The sequence below is a fragment of the Geotrypetes seraphini genome, chromosome 8 (genome assembly GCF_902459505.1).
Source record: "Geotrypetes seraphini chromosome 8, aGeoSer1.1, whole genome shotgun sequence".
Lineage (NCBI taxonomy): Eukaryota > Metazoa > Chordata > Amphibia > Gymnophiona > Dermophiidae > Geotrypetes > Geotrypetes seraphini.
Window position 1 is genome coordinate 101,516,806 of NC_047091.1, and position 16,013 is coordinate 101,532,818.

The 16,013-nt window shown below is 43.1% G+C and overlaps 1 protein-coding gene across 4 annotated transcripts in view; it reads left to right on the forward strand.

The window, feature by feature from the left end:
• The first annotated feature begins 5,258 nt into the window (after positions 1 to 5,258).
• The window catches only part of SSBP4 (single stranded DNA binding protein 4), a 589,526-nt gene continuing 578,771 nt past the window's right edge, over positions 5,259 to 16,013 (forward strand). Inside the window, exon 1 of one of the 4 annotated variants that reach the window (XM_033955056.1) lies at positions 5,259 to 5,405. In XM_033955056.1, the coding sequence (XP_033810947.1) occupies positions 5,350 to 5,405 (56 nt within the window). In that variant the 5' untranslated portion in view covers positions 5,259 to 5,349. Of the gene's footprint in view, positions 5,406 to 8,448; positions 8,765 to 16,013 lie in introns of those variants that run through there. The other 3 variants (XM_033955052.1, XM_033955053.1, XM_033955054.1) reach the window with 3 other exon arrangements.

The following is a 16,013-nucleotide window of genomic DNA, read 5'->3' on the forward strand; positions in this document are numbered from 1 at the left end:
AGCCATAATGAAAGATTTATAAACTACAAAGAGTTTTACCTCATGCAAAATTGTCATCTCTTTAATAAGACATTAACTATTTTTTTCTGAGGCCCTCCGAGTACCTACAAATCCAAAATGTGACCCTGCAAAGGATTTGAGTTTGAGACCACCGCTCTAGTGTGTATTGTCATGTGAATCAATGATGACACACACTAAGGCCTGGATTTTCTATACATCACCGATGTCGGCGGCTGCCGATCACATGTCAATCAAGCAATGGTACCATATAGAGAATTGCGCTTCCATGAAAGATAGGTGCCAGAAATATAGGCCAGGGTTTTCCAGGCCTACATTTCCAGCACCTATCTTAGCCATGAACCGCGCTTCCGAAGGCGCTTTATGGCGCCTAATGCCACTTCCCATATTAGCCATGCCCATAGTGGCATTAGGCGCTGGTAGGCGCCTCCGGAAGTACGATTCCAGCACCAGTAGGCGCTTGAAATTCAATGTTAATCAACATTTCTCAATTAACTTAGGCACCTAAGTTTAAGCGCCATTTATAGAATTTCCTCCTTAGAGCATGATGATACTAGAGTTTCAGCTTGAGAAATTTGACTGCTGATAACGTCTTAGAGTCCTTATCCTACCCCCAGGTGGATGAAAAGATGACGACAGTGTCAGAACAGGTTCATATCCGGAATTCATGCTTAACTATGGCATTAGAAAAAAAAATGACCCCTCCAAGGAAGGTCCTATGCTCTAAAAACAATTAAGTCCTGTGGTTCTCCCCAGAACTACCGATACTTAAATGTCAAGGGCATCAGCTGGAGAGAAAATGGCAAAAGTGTCACCTAGAAGACAGGCTCAAATGTAAGAAAAACATGGCAATATAAATCAAGGCCTTAACATCTAAAAAAAAAAAAACCACCCCAATATTTCTCTGAAAACATTGAACAAGCTGCAAATTCAACCAAATAACTATTTAAAATAGTAAACAACCTACTGCAAACCCCACAACAGAACCAGTCTTTCCTCCTCATGTCAGATTCAGAGAATTTGATTAGCATGACTGATTCACACTTGTGGCTAAAGTAAAACATTATAGCAAGATAAATAGTAAACAGTGATAGGAAACTTACAGAAAAGCAACAGTAAATACAGTTCAATAAGCGAGAACAATTCCCAGCTTCCAGCACTGGTCTGTAATGTCCCTGGTCAGGTTGCATTTCTTGTCGGGTACAAGAATACAACAGATTTTGTTACTCTAGCTTGGGGTGGGCAACCTAGGTTTTCAAGGGCCACATCCCAGTTGGATTTTCAGGATTCCCCAATGAATATGCATGAGATATATTTGCATACAATGAAGCCAGTGCACGCAGATAGATTCATGCATATTCATTGGGGACATCCTGAAAACCTGACAGGATTGCAGCCCTCAAGGATTGAGGTTGCCTCCCCCCCTTCTCTAGCTGCTGTTTCTCCAGTTTTCGCCACTATCCCCATACTGACAAAGAAACTCACAGTAAGATTCAATTAGGATCCACATGGAAATCCTAGTGTGACCATCTTCAGCTGATAAATACTGTTAGAAATTGTAGAAGCAGTTTGTATGTCCAATGGGTTTCCTCCATGCCCCTCTTCAGTTCTCTCCCTTCCTCTTTTCCCCTGTATATTTCCCTAACACTTCCACCTGCCTTTCCCTACACTCCTCTCTCCCTACCTTCATTTTGTCTCAATGCCTTTTCCCCAACCTTTCTGGGTCCTTCTATTCCCTCTTATTTCTCTGTGTTTTTCAGAGTCTAATCTTGGCCGTGTTCTTAGCCAGCCCGAGGAAGGATAGTTAGAAACTGGGGGAACCACCCTAGAGAAAAGACTGAAACTCCTCCTCTTCTGGGGACTGTGAATGCTCCATTTCCAACTAAGGAACAGAAGATCCCAGCTGGGGATCAAGCCAAGGGACCTTCTGCCTGGCAGTCCACAAAAAAAATGTCGCAGGAAACACCAGCCAGCATGAAAATATATTTTACTGAATAATTTCCAGATTTGTACTGATAGCTCTTTTATTTTACTGACACACAGCTGGTGTTGGCATGCTGAAACACACCCTTTTTAGGTACCAATTCTCAAGCCCTGCAACCTTGCAGAGGCCGAGCCCCGGGCACTGAGACACAAGGGTTGATATTCAGAAGCACTTATGCAATACATAAGTGCTTTAAAAGAAAATCCTGCATGCTGAATTGATAATCTGGGACATGTAAATAATTACTTGACCAAAATTATCTGGTCAAAAACAGGACAAGATTTGTGGCATTCCAGGGATAGTGCCACCTAATGTCTAACCCTTCCCTCCCTCCTTTTCCATAACCTCATGAGAGGTTTTTACCTAAACAACCGCCTAAATCAAAATCTTACTACTAGGCAAAGAAGAACTCAAACCCCATTTACTTACCCCCCTTTCAAAGGTACTCGGTACAAGACGATGTTTGACAACCTACTAGCGACGCAGGCAGTGAAACTTGATCACCCCATCTCCAACTTATTGACAACGAGCGACTTCAAATCATTTCAAAAAGGAATCAAAACTCTGCTATTCAACAAATTTATCCAGATATCTTAACTCGTCCCCTTGTCCTTCTCCTCCCTTATAAATCCTCCCCTCTTGTAATTTTTTCTCTCCTAAGTATCAACCATGTATTCCACTACCTAACTTTCAAATCTTCTGGAAATGTCCAGTTAGCTTCTTTGTAATCCGCCTAGAACTGCAAGGTACGAACGGAATAGAAGTCACTAATGTAATGTAATGTTTTTAGCGCTGGCCGGTGTGGTGAATGCTCTGTGCTGCTCCGACGGTCATAGAGTTTCTATGAGCGGCGGAGCAGTGCAGAGCATGTTGTCAGGTCAAAAGCGCGTTGGGACAAAGGCGCGCGCAGACAATTGAGCGCAGTGCGGAGGTGTGCTCCGCACAAAATTACTGTTTTTATGGCTCCGACGGGGGTGTGTGTGTGTGGGGGGCGGAACCCCCCCACTTTACTTAATAGAGATCGCGCCGCGTTGTGGGGGGTTGTAACCCCCACATTTTACTGAAAACTTCACTTTTTCCCTGTTATTAGGGAAAAAGTTAAGTTTACAGTAAAATGTGGAGGGTTACAACCCCCCACAACGCCGGCGCGATCTTTATTAAGTAAACTGGGGGGGGGCTCCCCAACAAAAAACCCCGTCGGAGCCCCTAAAACTGTAATTTTCTTCGGCGCGCGCCTCCGTCTTGCGCTCAGTTGTCGGCGTGCGCCTTTGTCTTTCACCGACTTGTCTATGAACCGCAGAGCATTCAGCGTACAGGCCGGCGCTAAAAGCCTCTTGCATAGTTTTGTAAAAAAAAAAAAAAAAAGGGAGGGGGGGTTAAATTATATGTATACGCAGTTGATATTTATAGGGGAAATTATCAAAGTGTGATAAAAGATGATACTTTATTGCACCTTGATTTACCACGGGATTCAGCAGCCTGCAGCATTTCAGTCCCACTAGTTGCTGAATTCTGTGCTAAATGTCGCAGCTCCATGCTCCTGGGTCAGCAAAGCAAACCCACTCCCAACTTAAGCCCCACCCTCCAAAGGCTCCAGTTGACTCCCCTGGCTCTAGACCCACCCACCCCTACAAAGTCCAACCCTCCTACCTCCAAGGAGTCTTTAAAATGGCAACCTAGTGCTAGTCTCATGCAACTACCACTAGTGTCATGTTTCTGTGGGGTTTATGGGCTGTAACTTGATAATATTTAAAACAAACAACATAGATACTGGGACTGCACCACCCAAACAGATTGCATGGCCACAGATGGCCACAGGCTGACCAAGTAGCAACACACCTCTGATGTAGCTGGCGGGGATCCCCAGGCCTCGCCAGCCAAAAACTCCTAGCACGAGGATTTGGCGGGTTAAAACATTACAAATAATATATGTGTTTTTTAAAGTTCAAAATATTTGTCAGCATAGGCAGAGTGTGTCAGAAGGAAGGCTTTGGGGCCGGCACATGCAGGGTATTAGTCATGCTATTCTCTGCTGGTGAAGATCTTGAACTTTAAAAGGAATGCAGAGGTGGCAGTTAGCAGGGGGGGAGGGGGGTTGAGAAACTGGATCACCCAAGTGGGAGAGACCAGATTGCCTGTGGGGTGAGATTCTTCTGCCCACCCAACTTGCCCTTGGGCCCATCCAAAATTGGCTGTCTAGCTATGCCCCTGGTTGAACTAGGTATATTTTGAAAACATCTAGGTTAGAACAGCTGAATATTGACCATTTAATGTTTTAATTAACATAAAACTATTTTGACATTTTTGAAATATTACTATTATAAATTGTCAATAGATTTACTGACAGCAATCCTGACAAGCTCCCCTTCCTGTGGCTCCTTTAGGATGCCTGAGGAAGGGGGAAGAGAGTCACAGGGGAACTTTGAGAGTGCTCCACTGAGACTCCATTAATGGTCTTTCCCGAGATACCCTTGTTATCACACTTTCTGCCTAAGGAAATTCTAAAAATGTTTTGATGAAGAAGAAGAGAGGTAGAACACTGACCTATATATAATAGAAACATAGACCTCAGTTTCAATACCATTCACTTCTCCCTTTCTTCACTGGGGTTGAGTAAGGTCACACCAAACTGCCTGAATAAGGATGGAGAAAGGATGGAATGGGAGGACCTAGAAGGGAGCAGCGAAAGGAAACGGAAAAGGATAAGTGAAGAGAAAAAAGTGAGTGCAGGAAAATTAAACCTGAAAGGAGGTAACAAAGTGAGACAGATAGAAGGGTCAGGAATCAAGCAGGCACCCATCCACAGGGCCAGCAACCAGGGGAATTGCCCTGGACCTTTAGAAAGCATCCAGGGAGTAAAGAAGATAATGGAAGAGAGAAAAGTACTAAAGAAGATGCATAAAGACAAACATGGAAGCCTGACAAATGCAAAGTGAGGGAGATTGGAAGTCTTTAAAGGAGAATAAGAACCCCCCCCAGGAAAATAAGACAGAAAATAAACCTTCCCTCCCTTTGTAAGAAAAGTAAATTTGCAGGAAGAAACGGTAGCAGCCCGGTGGCATTTCCCTTTTAAGACAGGGAGAAAAAAAATTCACTTCCACCTCAGCAGCGTGGGAGGGACGAGCGATTCCTGGAACAGCCGAACAAAAAAAAAAAAAAAAGTAAAAAAAAAAAAAAAAAACCCTAGAGCTCTGGCGGTTTCAAGTTCCCCCGTTAGAAAATGTGCCTGATTTGTGGCGAATGCTTTGGGATGTAAAAACTAAAGGGGGTAGCTATGGAGATAGAGAGCTTCCTGGCTCCTTTCTTTGACAGGTGTTGAGTAGGAAAAGTCTGAAACAGAAACAAGCATGTATGCCAAAGGGAAGGGATCCACTGTCCCCTCTGATAGCCAGGCAAGGGAAAAGTAAGTGAAAAATCTAACCAAATACTCTCCTTTGTCTCCTCTCCCCCTCTCCTCTTCTGCTTTGCAAGGAGAAGAGCAAGAACGATGCTTATTGTTATAATTATTTTTTTTTTTTTTAACTTCAGTGCAGAAAGCCTTGGGAGGATCGGGGAAGGGGGCTGGAGGTACGGGGAGAGGACCCTGCTGAAGGAGACGGGGAGCTTCAGTAGTGCCCCCTCATTGTCTAAAATCCGGGGCGTATAGATGCGTTTTCTCTTTTGCTCATTTTGTGTGTGTATGCGTGGGATGTTTTCAGCCTGTCTTACACTTTGTGGTGGGTGGTGGGTGTTGGGGAGGGGGGGTGTTTTTTTTTGCACCCGTCCTCCTCCCAGCTCTTTAAACGGGACTTTCAAAGTTTGGGAGCGACCCACGTTGGAAGACGTGAGCTAAGCGAGCTCTTTTCCCAAACGATGATGGTTCTCGGGGCTTGTTCTCTCCGAGCCCCGGCAGTGCGTGGCGTTGGCTCCCGCTCCGGCTCTGCCCCGGCAGGGTTGCTAAAAGTTTCCTGCGGGCTCCGGCTGCTACGTGGCTTCCACGAGTTGTGCGCCTGAACTTTTAATTGCCTGAACGCCTCTTAATCTGTTAATTGACTTGATTGGGCTCGGGGGGGGGGGGGGGGGGGAGTTGAGCACGAGTTTGGGGGCTTGCTTCTGTCTAAACATTTGGCTTAAGTTTTCCTCTCGGCTGTGTTTTTGCAACTTTCAGATGTGGGAACTGTGCTGTTAACCTCCCCCTCCCATCTTCTTATTCTTGTATTATTGATCTCGTTATATGTTGGTCCTTCTTGAAAGATCTTTTGCTTTTCTTAGTTTTGACAGCTTCTCTTTTTGAAGTACTACCACGTTATTATTGTTGCTGTATTCGGCTGGATCGTACATGGTTTTCTTTGTGGCCATGTAACACAGCTGATCCTAACTCCTAACTTACTGCTTGGTTTACAGATTTGAGGACCCTTCTGCTTTGAGTTTTCCATTTAGACCCCCTGAAAAAGCGATCTCCTGTAAATCTCTGCAGGATATCTCACGTGTGAGCCTTCCTTTAACGCTGGCAGTGTTTCAGATGGGGGGTTTCTTACCATTCCAGGTTGTCTCCCAAATGTCGTTTGATTTTGTTGAGATGCCCTAATCCCTTCAGCCTTTATTGCACCCCTTCCTCTCAAAAGTCAAGTCTAAAGTTCCAGATAGAAATGAATTGTAGTCCTACCTAACCCTCGATGGCTTGTTTGCAGTGGAAAAACTGTTTAAATGCCCAGGTTAAAGTTTACCTTCCGGCCCTCATTCCGAAGAAGCTCTTCTGGATCAGCACTTGGTGATTTTGTTGTATTAGATTTTATTTTTGGGGGGGGGGGGGGGTTATTTTTTAGTTATGGATATTATCTCTGGCAAACTGTTACCAAAGTGTATGCTTAACTTTCACAACTTTTGAAAATCAATTGGGGGATGATTTTTGCTACAACTTCATTTTACATTGGCCAGAAAGTAAAACAGCTCTCTCTAGCTCCCTTTTCCACCCCGAACTTCCTTTCCAGTCTTCAAATGTATTTGTTGAGATCAGAGAGCAGAAACAGCGTTTGCTAGAACTGGTTTCTCCTTTTAATCTCTACTGGAATCTTTATATGTAATTGAACGATTTACTTTTAATTAATCGAAGTTCTACAATCACTTTTTTGTGACTGGAAAAAGGAATATTTTCCCTATATTTAATTTTTTTATTATTATTATTTTTAACCTAATTAAACTATTAGAGTCCCTATTCCCCACTTGCATTCAAATATCAAATAAAGAAAAGTGGTGGGTATGTAATGACATGGCAGGGCACAATATCACATTATTCCATTGTTTTTTTTATTTACAAAAAAATGACACCCTTGTTTTTCAAGGGCTTGTTGTGGTGGAACTTCGTCAGGTCTATTATTGGGAAAACAAAGGTTCATCTGTTACCAAATTTGCCAGGCAGGAATGACCCCAATGTAAAACAAACATGTTTTAAGGGCACGATCACTAATGCTACTGAATATTTGACTGGGGGGGGGGGCATTATTCAAATTGTACAAGAGGGAGATTCCCCCCTTCCCAGTCTTTGCACATGTGGGCAGATGTGTACCGGGTCCGATAACTTTGTGTTCCTTGCCTTCTCATTCTGGGCCCCATTCTGTAGGACCATGTTGAATAACTTGCAAAGTGCTGATCCCACTAAAAACGTTCGCCTCTTACCTCTGAGGAGAGAGGTTTGGGAAAGGTTGCTCGTTTGCTGTAGACGTCAGAAAGGAAGACTCGTCCGAGTCAATTGTAGAAACATGATCAGTGCATTTTCTCAAAATCCCTTGTCCTAGTGCCCTGGCATAATACTACAAAGGGAGACAAGGCAGACGTGTTACAGCCCTGGGCACGCTTAAAGGCACATAGACCTTTTGCTTTCTCTTTCAAACGACGTTCGTTTGCTCTCTGATGACACGCACACAGGATGTAAATATTAAAACTAACACAAAACATAAAGGTACAACGTGACTGCGTCCAGAATAAGGGCCATATGCTTCCTCGTCATGGAGAGGAAATGCAAGGAAAGCGTACCCGGATGAACTTTTTTAACCCCCCCCCCCCCAAAAAAAAATATATATATATATTCCTTGTACACTTTTGCATACATTAGTATCCAGAAATTTATTTTCCACCTGGTTGTGAGGCATCCTTTATACGTATATGCTGAAATTATACTATCATCATCTAAAGTCACTCCAAGTAATAATCAGAAGATGATGCATAGGTTCCAGCTCTGTAGATACTAAAGCACCCCAATATCGAGCAAACTCACTGTGTTCACTATCCCCGATCTTTTATGTGAAAAGTCGACTCCTAGGCACAAAGATTACTGATATTAAGTCGTTTGATTGCTTTGATAGCCCCAGTTGTAACTTTTATGTCGGCGGAATCAAAGATCTCGGGCTGTGCATTTCCTGTTACAGGGAGCATGGATGGGATCCACATTCTCTCTTCCCACGTGTTGCTCTTCCGATCAGCCCGAGGCAGGCAGGACGGGCACGCTGTAGCGCCAGGTGAACGTCAAGTGCGGCGGAGGAATTGAAGCGGGGTTACGCAAAAGCCAACCCCAAGCGGCCAATCGGAGGGGAGGGGCCTGGCATCCTAACGTCATCGTATTTTCAGGGTCGCGCTGATGGCGTCACAGAGCGCTGGAAAGCGAGAATTCAGTCAGAGCAGCGGGCGTGGGTATGTCAAGAAGGCACCTAAGCAAAGTATTTCATTTGTTGAGATTTGGTTTACATGTTCAGTTGTAGATAAGGTGAATTACATGCAAGTACGAAGGTTTGTACATATGTGTAGATATCTATATCTTTTTTTCTTGTTAGACGTAATGGGGTACTTTTCAAGTAGAGTGGCTTTGTCAAACGTCAAGAAAAGTGCCTGTTTTTTTTATAAAGGCTGATAAATATATAAAGTGAATAAACACTGATAATATTTCTGAACCGTGCAAGCAAATCTTGGTAATGGATACTAGCAGAGATAAGCGGTATTGCATCCATTCCATTCCAACTCTTGAATCCCACAAATGTCAGCTAGGAATCATTGCAGCTTACACAATATTAGAAATGTTGCAGAGATGTAGACATCATGCAGGAAGTTGCATGGGAGACATCAGGCATAGGAATGGGTCAGAGCAGTAAGGAGAAAAAGTGTGTTTTCAGTGCTTTCCTGAATTGAAAGCATGTAGGTGTTTGTCGAAGCCTGCTCCAGATTCTGGGGCCCTGGAACTCAAAGGTGGTCTCGAAGAGAGCCTTCCTTCGAACATGGCAGGTGGAGGGGGGGTAATAGATTCCAGCGTTGGAATGTCCTCGAGTTGTGGAAGGAAGGATTGTGTGATTTGGATGGTGGATGTGAATCCAGCTAAATTTTCTGCATATATGGCCTTGTGTACCATGCATTCCACTTTAAATTGGACCCTGCTTCTGACTGGCAGCCAGTGTAGTTCCTTAAGGAGAGGTGTTGCCCTCTCATATTTGGTCTTGTGTAAGATTAGCCTCACCGCTGTCTTTTGGAGCAATTGTAGTCTCTTAAGGTCTTTCTCAGCAATGCAGCAGTAGAGGGAGTTACAGTAGTCAAGGAAGGGGAGGAGGACCGCTTGGGTCATCGTCCTGATCTAATGGTTCTGAGCTGTCTTAGAAGAAGAACTTCTTGGCCAATGAGCTGACCTGGTCTCTCATGGTTAGGTCCGAATTGAGGATAACTCCAAGGACTTTGATCTGCAAATGGCTATCTTCTCTCCCGAGGTAAGGGCGAACTCTTGGTGCGGCAAAAGGTTTTGCTTGCCAAACCATAGCACCTTTGTCTTCTGTCTGTTTAGTTTGAGGAAGCGCTGGTGGAACCATGTGCTCAGGTCCTCTGTTAGTGTAGAGATGTACTGAATCATATCTGAGAAGGTATATTTTATTACGCATAGGAGGTAGAGGTCATCTGCATAAGAGTAGGTGTGGACATGGGGGCCGAGGTTTATCCTACCAAGGGCACTCATGTATATGTTGAATAGTGGTGGTTAGAGGGGAGAGCCTTGAGGGATACCATATAACACTTTCCATGGTTGTGATTTCCTTTGGCCTTTGGCAAATAGACCTCTGAATGCCTTCGAGAATTCTTAGGTACATGTTTTGTGTTTGCTCACAATGGCTGTTGAATAGTTCTGTGATACTATTATATTACATTACATCAGTTCTTATATCCCGCAAGTTTTCCCCTTTAAAGATTCAATGTGAGTTACAGAGATAAGCTGGGCACGCCCAGGAATGCACACTAAGGGCCAGATTCTATAAGAAGCGTCTAAAGTTAGGCCCCTACTTTAATTACCCAAACCATCTTAATAGATTCAATTATGAGCTTTAACAAGCTAATAATTTAAAATAGATATACTTTAATGGTGACGGGTCTTAAGCGCATGAGACAGACGCGCGCCGACAAACAAGCGCCAACAATTCAGCGCAGGACTTCATTGCGCCGAAGAAAAACCTTTTAAAGGGCTCCGACGGGGGTGGGGTGGGGGAAACCCCCACTCTACTTAACAGGGATTGTGCTGGCATTGGGGGGTGTGTGGAGGGGTGTAACCCCCACATTATACTGAAAACATAACTTTTTCCCTAAAAAATAGAGAAAAAGTTGACCCCCCCAACGCCAGCGCTATCACTATTAAGTAAAGTGGGGGGGGTTTCTCCCTCCCACCCCCGTTGGAGCCCTTTAAAAGAAGGTTTTTCTTCGGCGCGATGAAGTCCTGCGCTGAATTGTCAGCGCTCATTTGTCGGCGCGCGTCTGTCTCATACGCTTAAGACTATGAACTACTTTAATTGGCCAGTAGGTGCCCACCCAATTCTATAAAAGGTAGGTGCCTATTGCCTGGTGTCTAATGCCTAAGTAGGCATGTTTGGGGGCGGAGGCAGACTAGATTCTCTAAAAAACTGAGGCACCTGCAATGTAGATCAGTAAAACCCTGGCCTACATTACTGACATTTAAGTTTTTCATAGGCGGTGCTTTAGACGTGATTCTGTAAATGGCATTAAGTGTGACTGACATGTGGCCAGTGCCTTTTATCTAGGCGCCTGCTGATTTAGGTGCCGTTAACGGAATCTGGCCCTAAACGCCTTAATTCTAGACAAAATAAAGCTTAATGATTGGCTAGTGTAAATTTAGTAAATACAGTGGTGCCTCGCATAACGGACGCCTCGCACAGCGAACGCTGCGCACAACGAACTTCAGGTCTTGCTTCCCACAACGAACTTCGTTTCACACAATGAAGTCGCCCGAGCTGCATCGCTTAACTGCCCTCTCTCCGCCTGGCTCCCTGTGCAGTGGCGCTACATATTTTAAACCCCCCTGCCGCCGCTGCTGCATATTTTTAAGCCTCTGCCGCCACCGCATATTTTTAAACCTCCCCCCGCCGCCACATATTTTTTTAAAAAAGCCACCACTGCTGCAACTTTAATCTCACCCGCTCACTCGAACTGGTGGTCTAGCAAATTTCCCAGCCAGAAGCGCAGACAGAGATCAAGAGCAAGCCTTCTGTGCTACTGCCTGGGCCTGCGCTGATCTCTGAATGGCTGCAGTCAGCTCTCGCGGGACTCACAAGAACTAACTGCAGCCAGCTCTCGCGGGACTCACAAGAACTAACTGCAGCCATTCGGAGATCGGCATGGGCCCACACAGGCGTGCAGAGGAATTGCTCCTGATCTCTGCGCTTCTGGCCTGTACGCCACTGGCTGGGAAAGATGGGAGGAATTAAAAAAGGTACTGGGGAATATGTGGGGGGTGATTATAATACACAGCAAGGATCAACAAAACCCCTGTCTCCCCTCCCCTTCACATATATCCCCTCTATATCATGCTAACAGAATACCACAGTCACACATAGCAGGAATAGGGTTAGGGTAGTGCAACTAGGGCAACTGTCCCCCCTGGTCAAAGAGAGCCGTAAGCCTCTGCCTGGACTTTGCAGTCCCCAGTTGTGTCTAACACCAGCTCTAACAAGATAAATTTATCTTTTTTTATGTCATCTTAGCATATTTTATGCTACAGAACGAATTATTTTTTTTAACATGTATTGTTATGGGAAAACGCGTTTCACATAACGAACTTTTCGCATAACAAACTTGCTCCTGGAACGAATTAAGTTCGTTGTGTGAGGCACCACTGTAACAACAATTTCTAGCAGCTTCCAAAATAATCCAGAATCATCTGTTTCCAGATGTTTAAAGAAGGATGATCCCAAATTCTAGCTGCTGTAAACGGAAACGTATTTTTAAACATGGAGTTTATTTGACTTGATCTGGGCTGAGATATATATGCTCCAGAAAATGCTGAGCTATATACAAGCTATATACAATCTAGTATGATTTGGTAACAAAATTACCCCACTTTTTTTTTTTTTTTTACAAAACCACACTAGTGTTTTTAGCATTGGTTGTTGCAGTAACTGCTCCAATGCTCATAGAATTCCTGTGAGCGTCGGAGCTGTTGCTAAAAACCGTGCTACGGTTTTGCAAAGGGGGGTGGGAGGATTTATATTATTTATATAATCTGAGCCTTCATCAAAGAGGATAGAAAAGATTAGAATAATAGCTTAAAAATTGCCCTAGCCTCCACTAGTAACCAGCGCAGTCTTAAAAATAGTGTAATGCTGGCTGCTGAATTTTGTAGTATTTGCTTTTTTTTTTTTTTTTTTTTTGCAGTTCCACACTATTTCCATCATATAGTATGCTGCAGTAATCAATCTGAGGTAATATTAATGACTGCACTATTAATCTGAATTTATCCTGTGGAATTGGATAGAGGGAGTGTGCTTGGTGTAGTGTATTTAGATTTTAGCAAAGCTTTCAACGGTGTTCAACACAGGTGTCTAATAAATAAGCTGAGTGGCCCTCGATATGGGCCCCAAAGTGACAGACTGGATCAGGAACTGGTTGAGTGGGAGGCGACAGAGGGTAGTGGTCAGAGGAGATCGCGGTGAGGAAAAGGATGTTAGCAGTGGTGTGCCTCAAGGTTTGGTTTTTGGGCCTGTTCTTTTTAACATTTTTGTAAGCGATATTGCTGAAGGACTGCTGGGTATGATTTGCCTCTTTGCGGATGATAGCAAAAATTTGCAATAGAGTAGACACCCCGGTGTCAATAGCATGAGGAAGGACCTAGCGAAGCTTGAAGAATGGTCTGACGTTTGGCAGCTAAGATTTAATGCTAAGAAATGCAAGACAAAGTATTTGGGCTGCAAAAATCCGAGGGAACAGTACAGTTTAGGAGGTGAAGAGCTTTTGTGCATGAAAGAGGAGTGGGACTTGGGTGTGATAGCGTGTGATGATCTTAAGGTGGCCAAACAGGTTGAAAAGGCGACAGTGGAAGCTAGGGTGCGTAGGCCAGTAGGAAAAGGAGTTATTGATGCCCCTGTATAAAACTCTGGTGAGACCTCATTTAGAATATTGTGTACAATTTTGGAGGCCGCACCTTCAAAAAGATATAAACAGGATGGAGTTGGTCCAGAGGAAGGCTACTAAAATGGTCAGTGGTCTTCATCATAAGGTATATGGGGACAGACTTAAAGATCTCAATATATAGTATATACTTTGGAGGAAAGGCGGGAGGGTGAGATATGATAGTGACGTTACGTCATGGTAGAAATGTCCTTCAATTTAGGAAGTTGCTTAAAACCCATCGGTTTGTTCAAGGCTTTTCTAAGTGAATATAATACATCTTATGAGTAATGTTTTTATTGAAAAACGATGTACTAAATTGACGAATGTTGATTACTTGATAATTACCGGTAGTTTGGATGCAGTCTTGTTGAGGACCCGATGATGCAATACTGTGACTTTGGTTTTTCCTCCTCTAATTGATGTATGTCTTTTAAAAAAATGTTTATTTTATTATGTATGGTAATTTGTGAGCCACATTGGATAAAGGTGGATTAAAAATGTTTTAAATAAAATAAATAAATAAATAACTACCTATATGGCATAAATGCGCATGAGGCGAGTCTCATTTGAAAGGAAGCTGTGGAATGAGAGGGCATAGGACAAAGTTAAGAGGTGATAGACTCAGGAGTAATCTAAGAAAATACTTTTTTACAGAAAGGGTGGTAGATGCGTGAAATAGTCTCCCAGTAGAGGTGGTGGAGACAAAGACTGAATTAAAAAAAAAAACCAAAACCATGGGACAGGCACGTGGGATCTCTTATGGAGAGGGGGAGATAGTGATAGTGAATGCTGCAGATGGGCCATTGGACTTTAACTGCCGTCAAGTTTCTATGTTTCTAATGAAGTCCCAAAAACTCAAAAAAAGGGGAAGAAACCCAAACAATAGAAAACTAATCTTCCCTAACTAAACTAAACTAAACCTTAAGTTTATATACCGCATCATCTCCACGGATGTTGTGGAGCTCGGCACGGTTTACAAGAACTTAAAATATAGGATGAGAAGGAAAAAAAGGTTTACATGAACTTATATATAGAAGAGAAGAGTAGGAGGGATAGAATTACATTTTAGTGAAAAGCCAGGTTTTCAGTTGCTTGCGCTAATGCTACAAGGAGGGTGAGGGGGAGAAACAGTTGTATCCACAAAGGAACTCCAAACAATAAATAATATGTGATAAACGGGGAGCTCTCAGTCACACAGCTCGCAGCGGGGTATACACAACCCCTGATGCGCTAGCTGTCACAACAGTGTGCCCATATGAGCATAAACTACTGCTCTATGTTTTTAAAATAATATTTTATATGTCTTATACTATGGAATGCAGCAATCTCATTGGTCAGATAGAGATACTGTTGGAAGCGTGGAACCAATGCTTTGTTTTGTTGTTTGTTTGTTTTTTAGCCAATAGTAGTCTTTGGTTTCCTCTTGGATGAGAGGATGATTGTTGCAAAATGTTATTGCATTTGTTGAGACCATGTCCAAATGCATGAAGAGCAAAGAACCTTTCTTTTGTATATGTAGGTTAGAAAATCTTCATGCATTTTCTTTCGGAAAACATCTTAATGCATATTATTTTACAGTTGCTCTCCTAAAATGTTTCAACTTTTATGCTACTGATTATGACTCCAGACTACAAAACATTCAGAAAAGAAATAAATAATAATAATAATTTTATTTTTATATACCGCCAAAGCCATGAAAAGTTTGAGGCGGTTTACAACAAGAAGCGCTGGACAATCAGCGAAGAGGTCAACAATTCAAAGAGATCTATACAATCTTATATAATGGAAGAAGTAGAAAGCTATAAAGTTCTTAAGGTTAATGGTTGAATTTGCAGTGCTGTGGAATTCTTAGTTTGCCAATCGATTGAGCAAACTCATTTTTATCAATTTTCTAAAATTGAGGTAGGTTGAGGAGTGTGAGATAACGTTACTCAGCCAGTCGTTCCATTTGCCTGCCTGGAAGGCGAGGGTTCTGGGCAGGAATCTTTTATAGTGGCAGGCCTTTATTGTTGGGTAGGTGAACAGATGTATTCTTCGTGTGGGCCTAATAGAACTTGCCAGATTAAATTGGGAAACTAGGTAAGTGGGGGCCAGACCAAGTATTGATTTATAACACAGGCAAGAGAACTTAAACAGAATTCGCGCCTCCAGGGGAAGCCAATGGAGTTTTTGGTAATAGGGGCTTATGTGATCCCATTTCTTCAGCCCAAAGATCAGTCGAACTGCTGAATTTTGAATGCTCTGAGTCTTAGAATGGTTTTTTTGAAGGCTCCCAAGTAAATTATGTTGCAATAATCGAGCATGCTTAAGATGGAAGATTGAACCAGACTCTACTTTTCAAGAAATTCCTGCAAACGACTCAATAACGCTAGCTCCTTCCCACCTCCCAATACCTTCCCGATTCCCCAAAGCAACCTCATCTACTCTTTATCTCCTCTAGAAATTACCAGATATCTTCTTCTTGTAATACGTTTTTTGTAATTCTTTTGTAATCCGCCTTGAACTGCAAGGCAATGGCGGAATAGAAATCTCTAATGTAATGTAATGTAAAATAGAAAAAGAGGGGAGAAGTAGAAGGTGTCAAGTCATGAGAAATCAGCTCTTGTTAGGA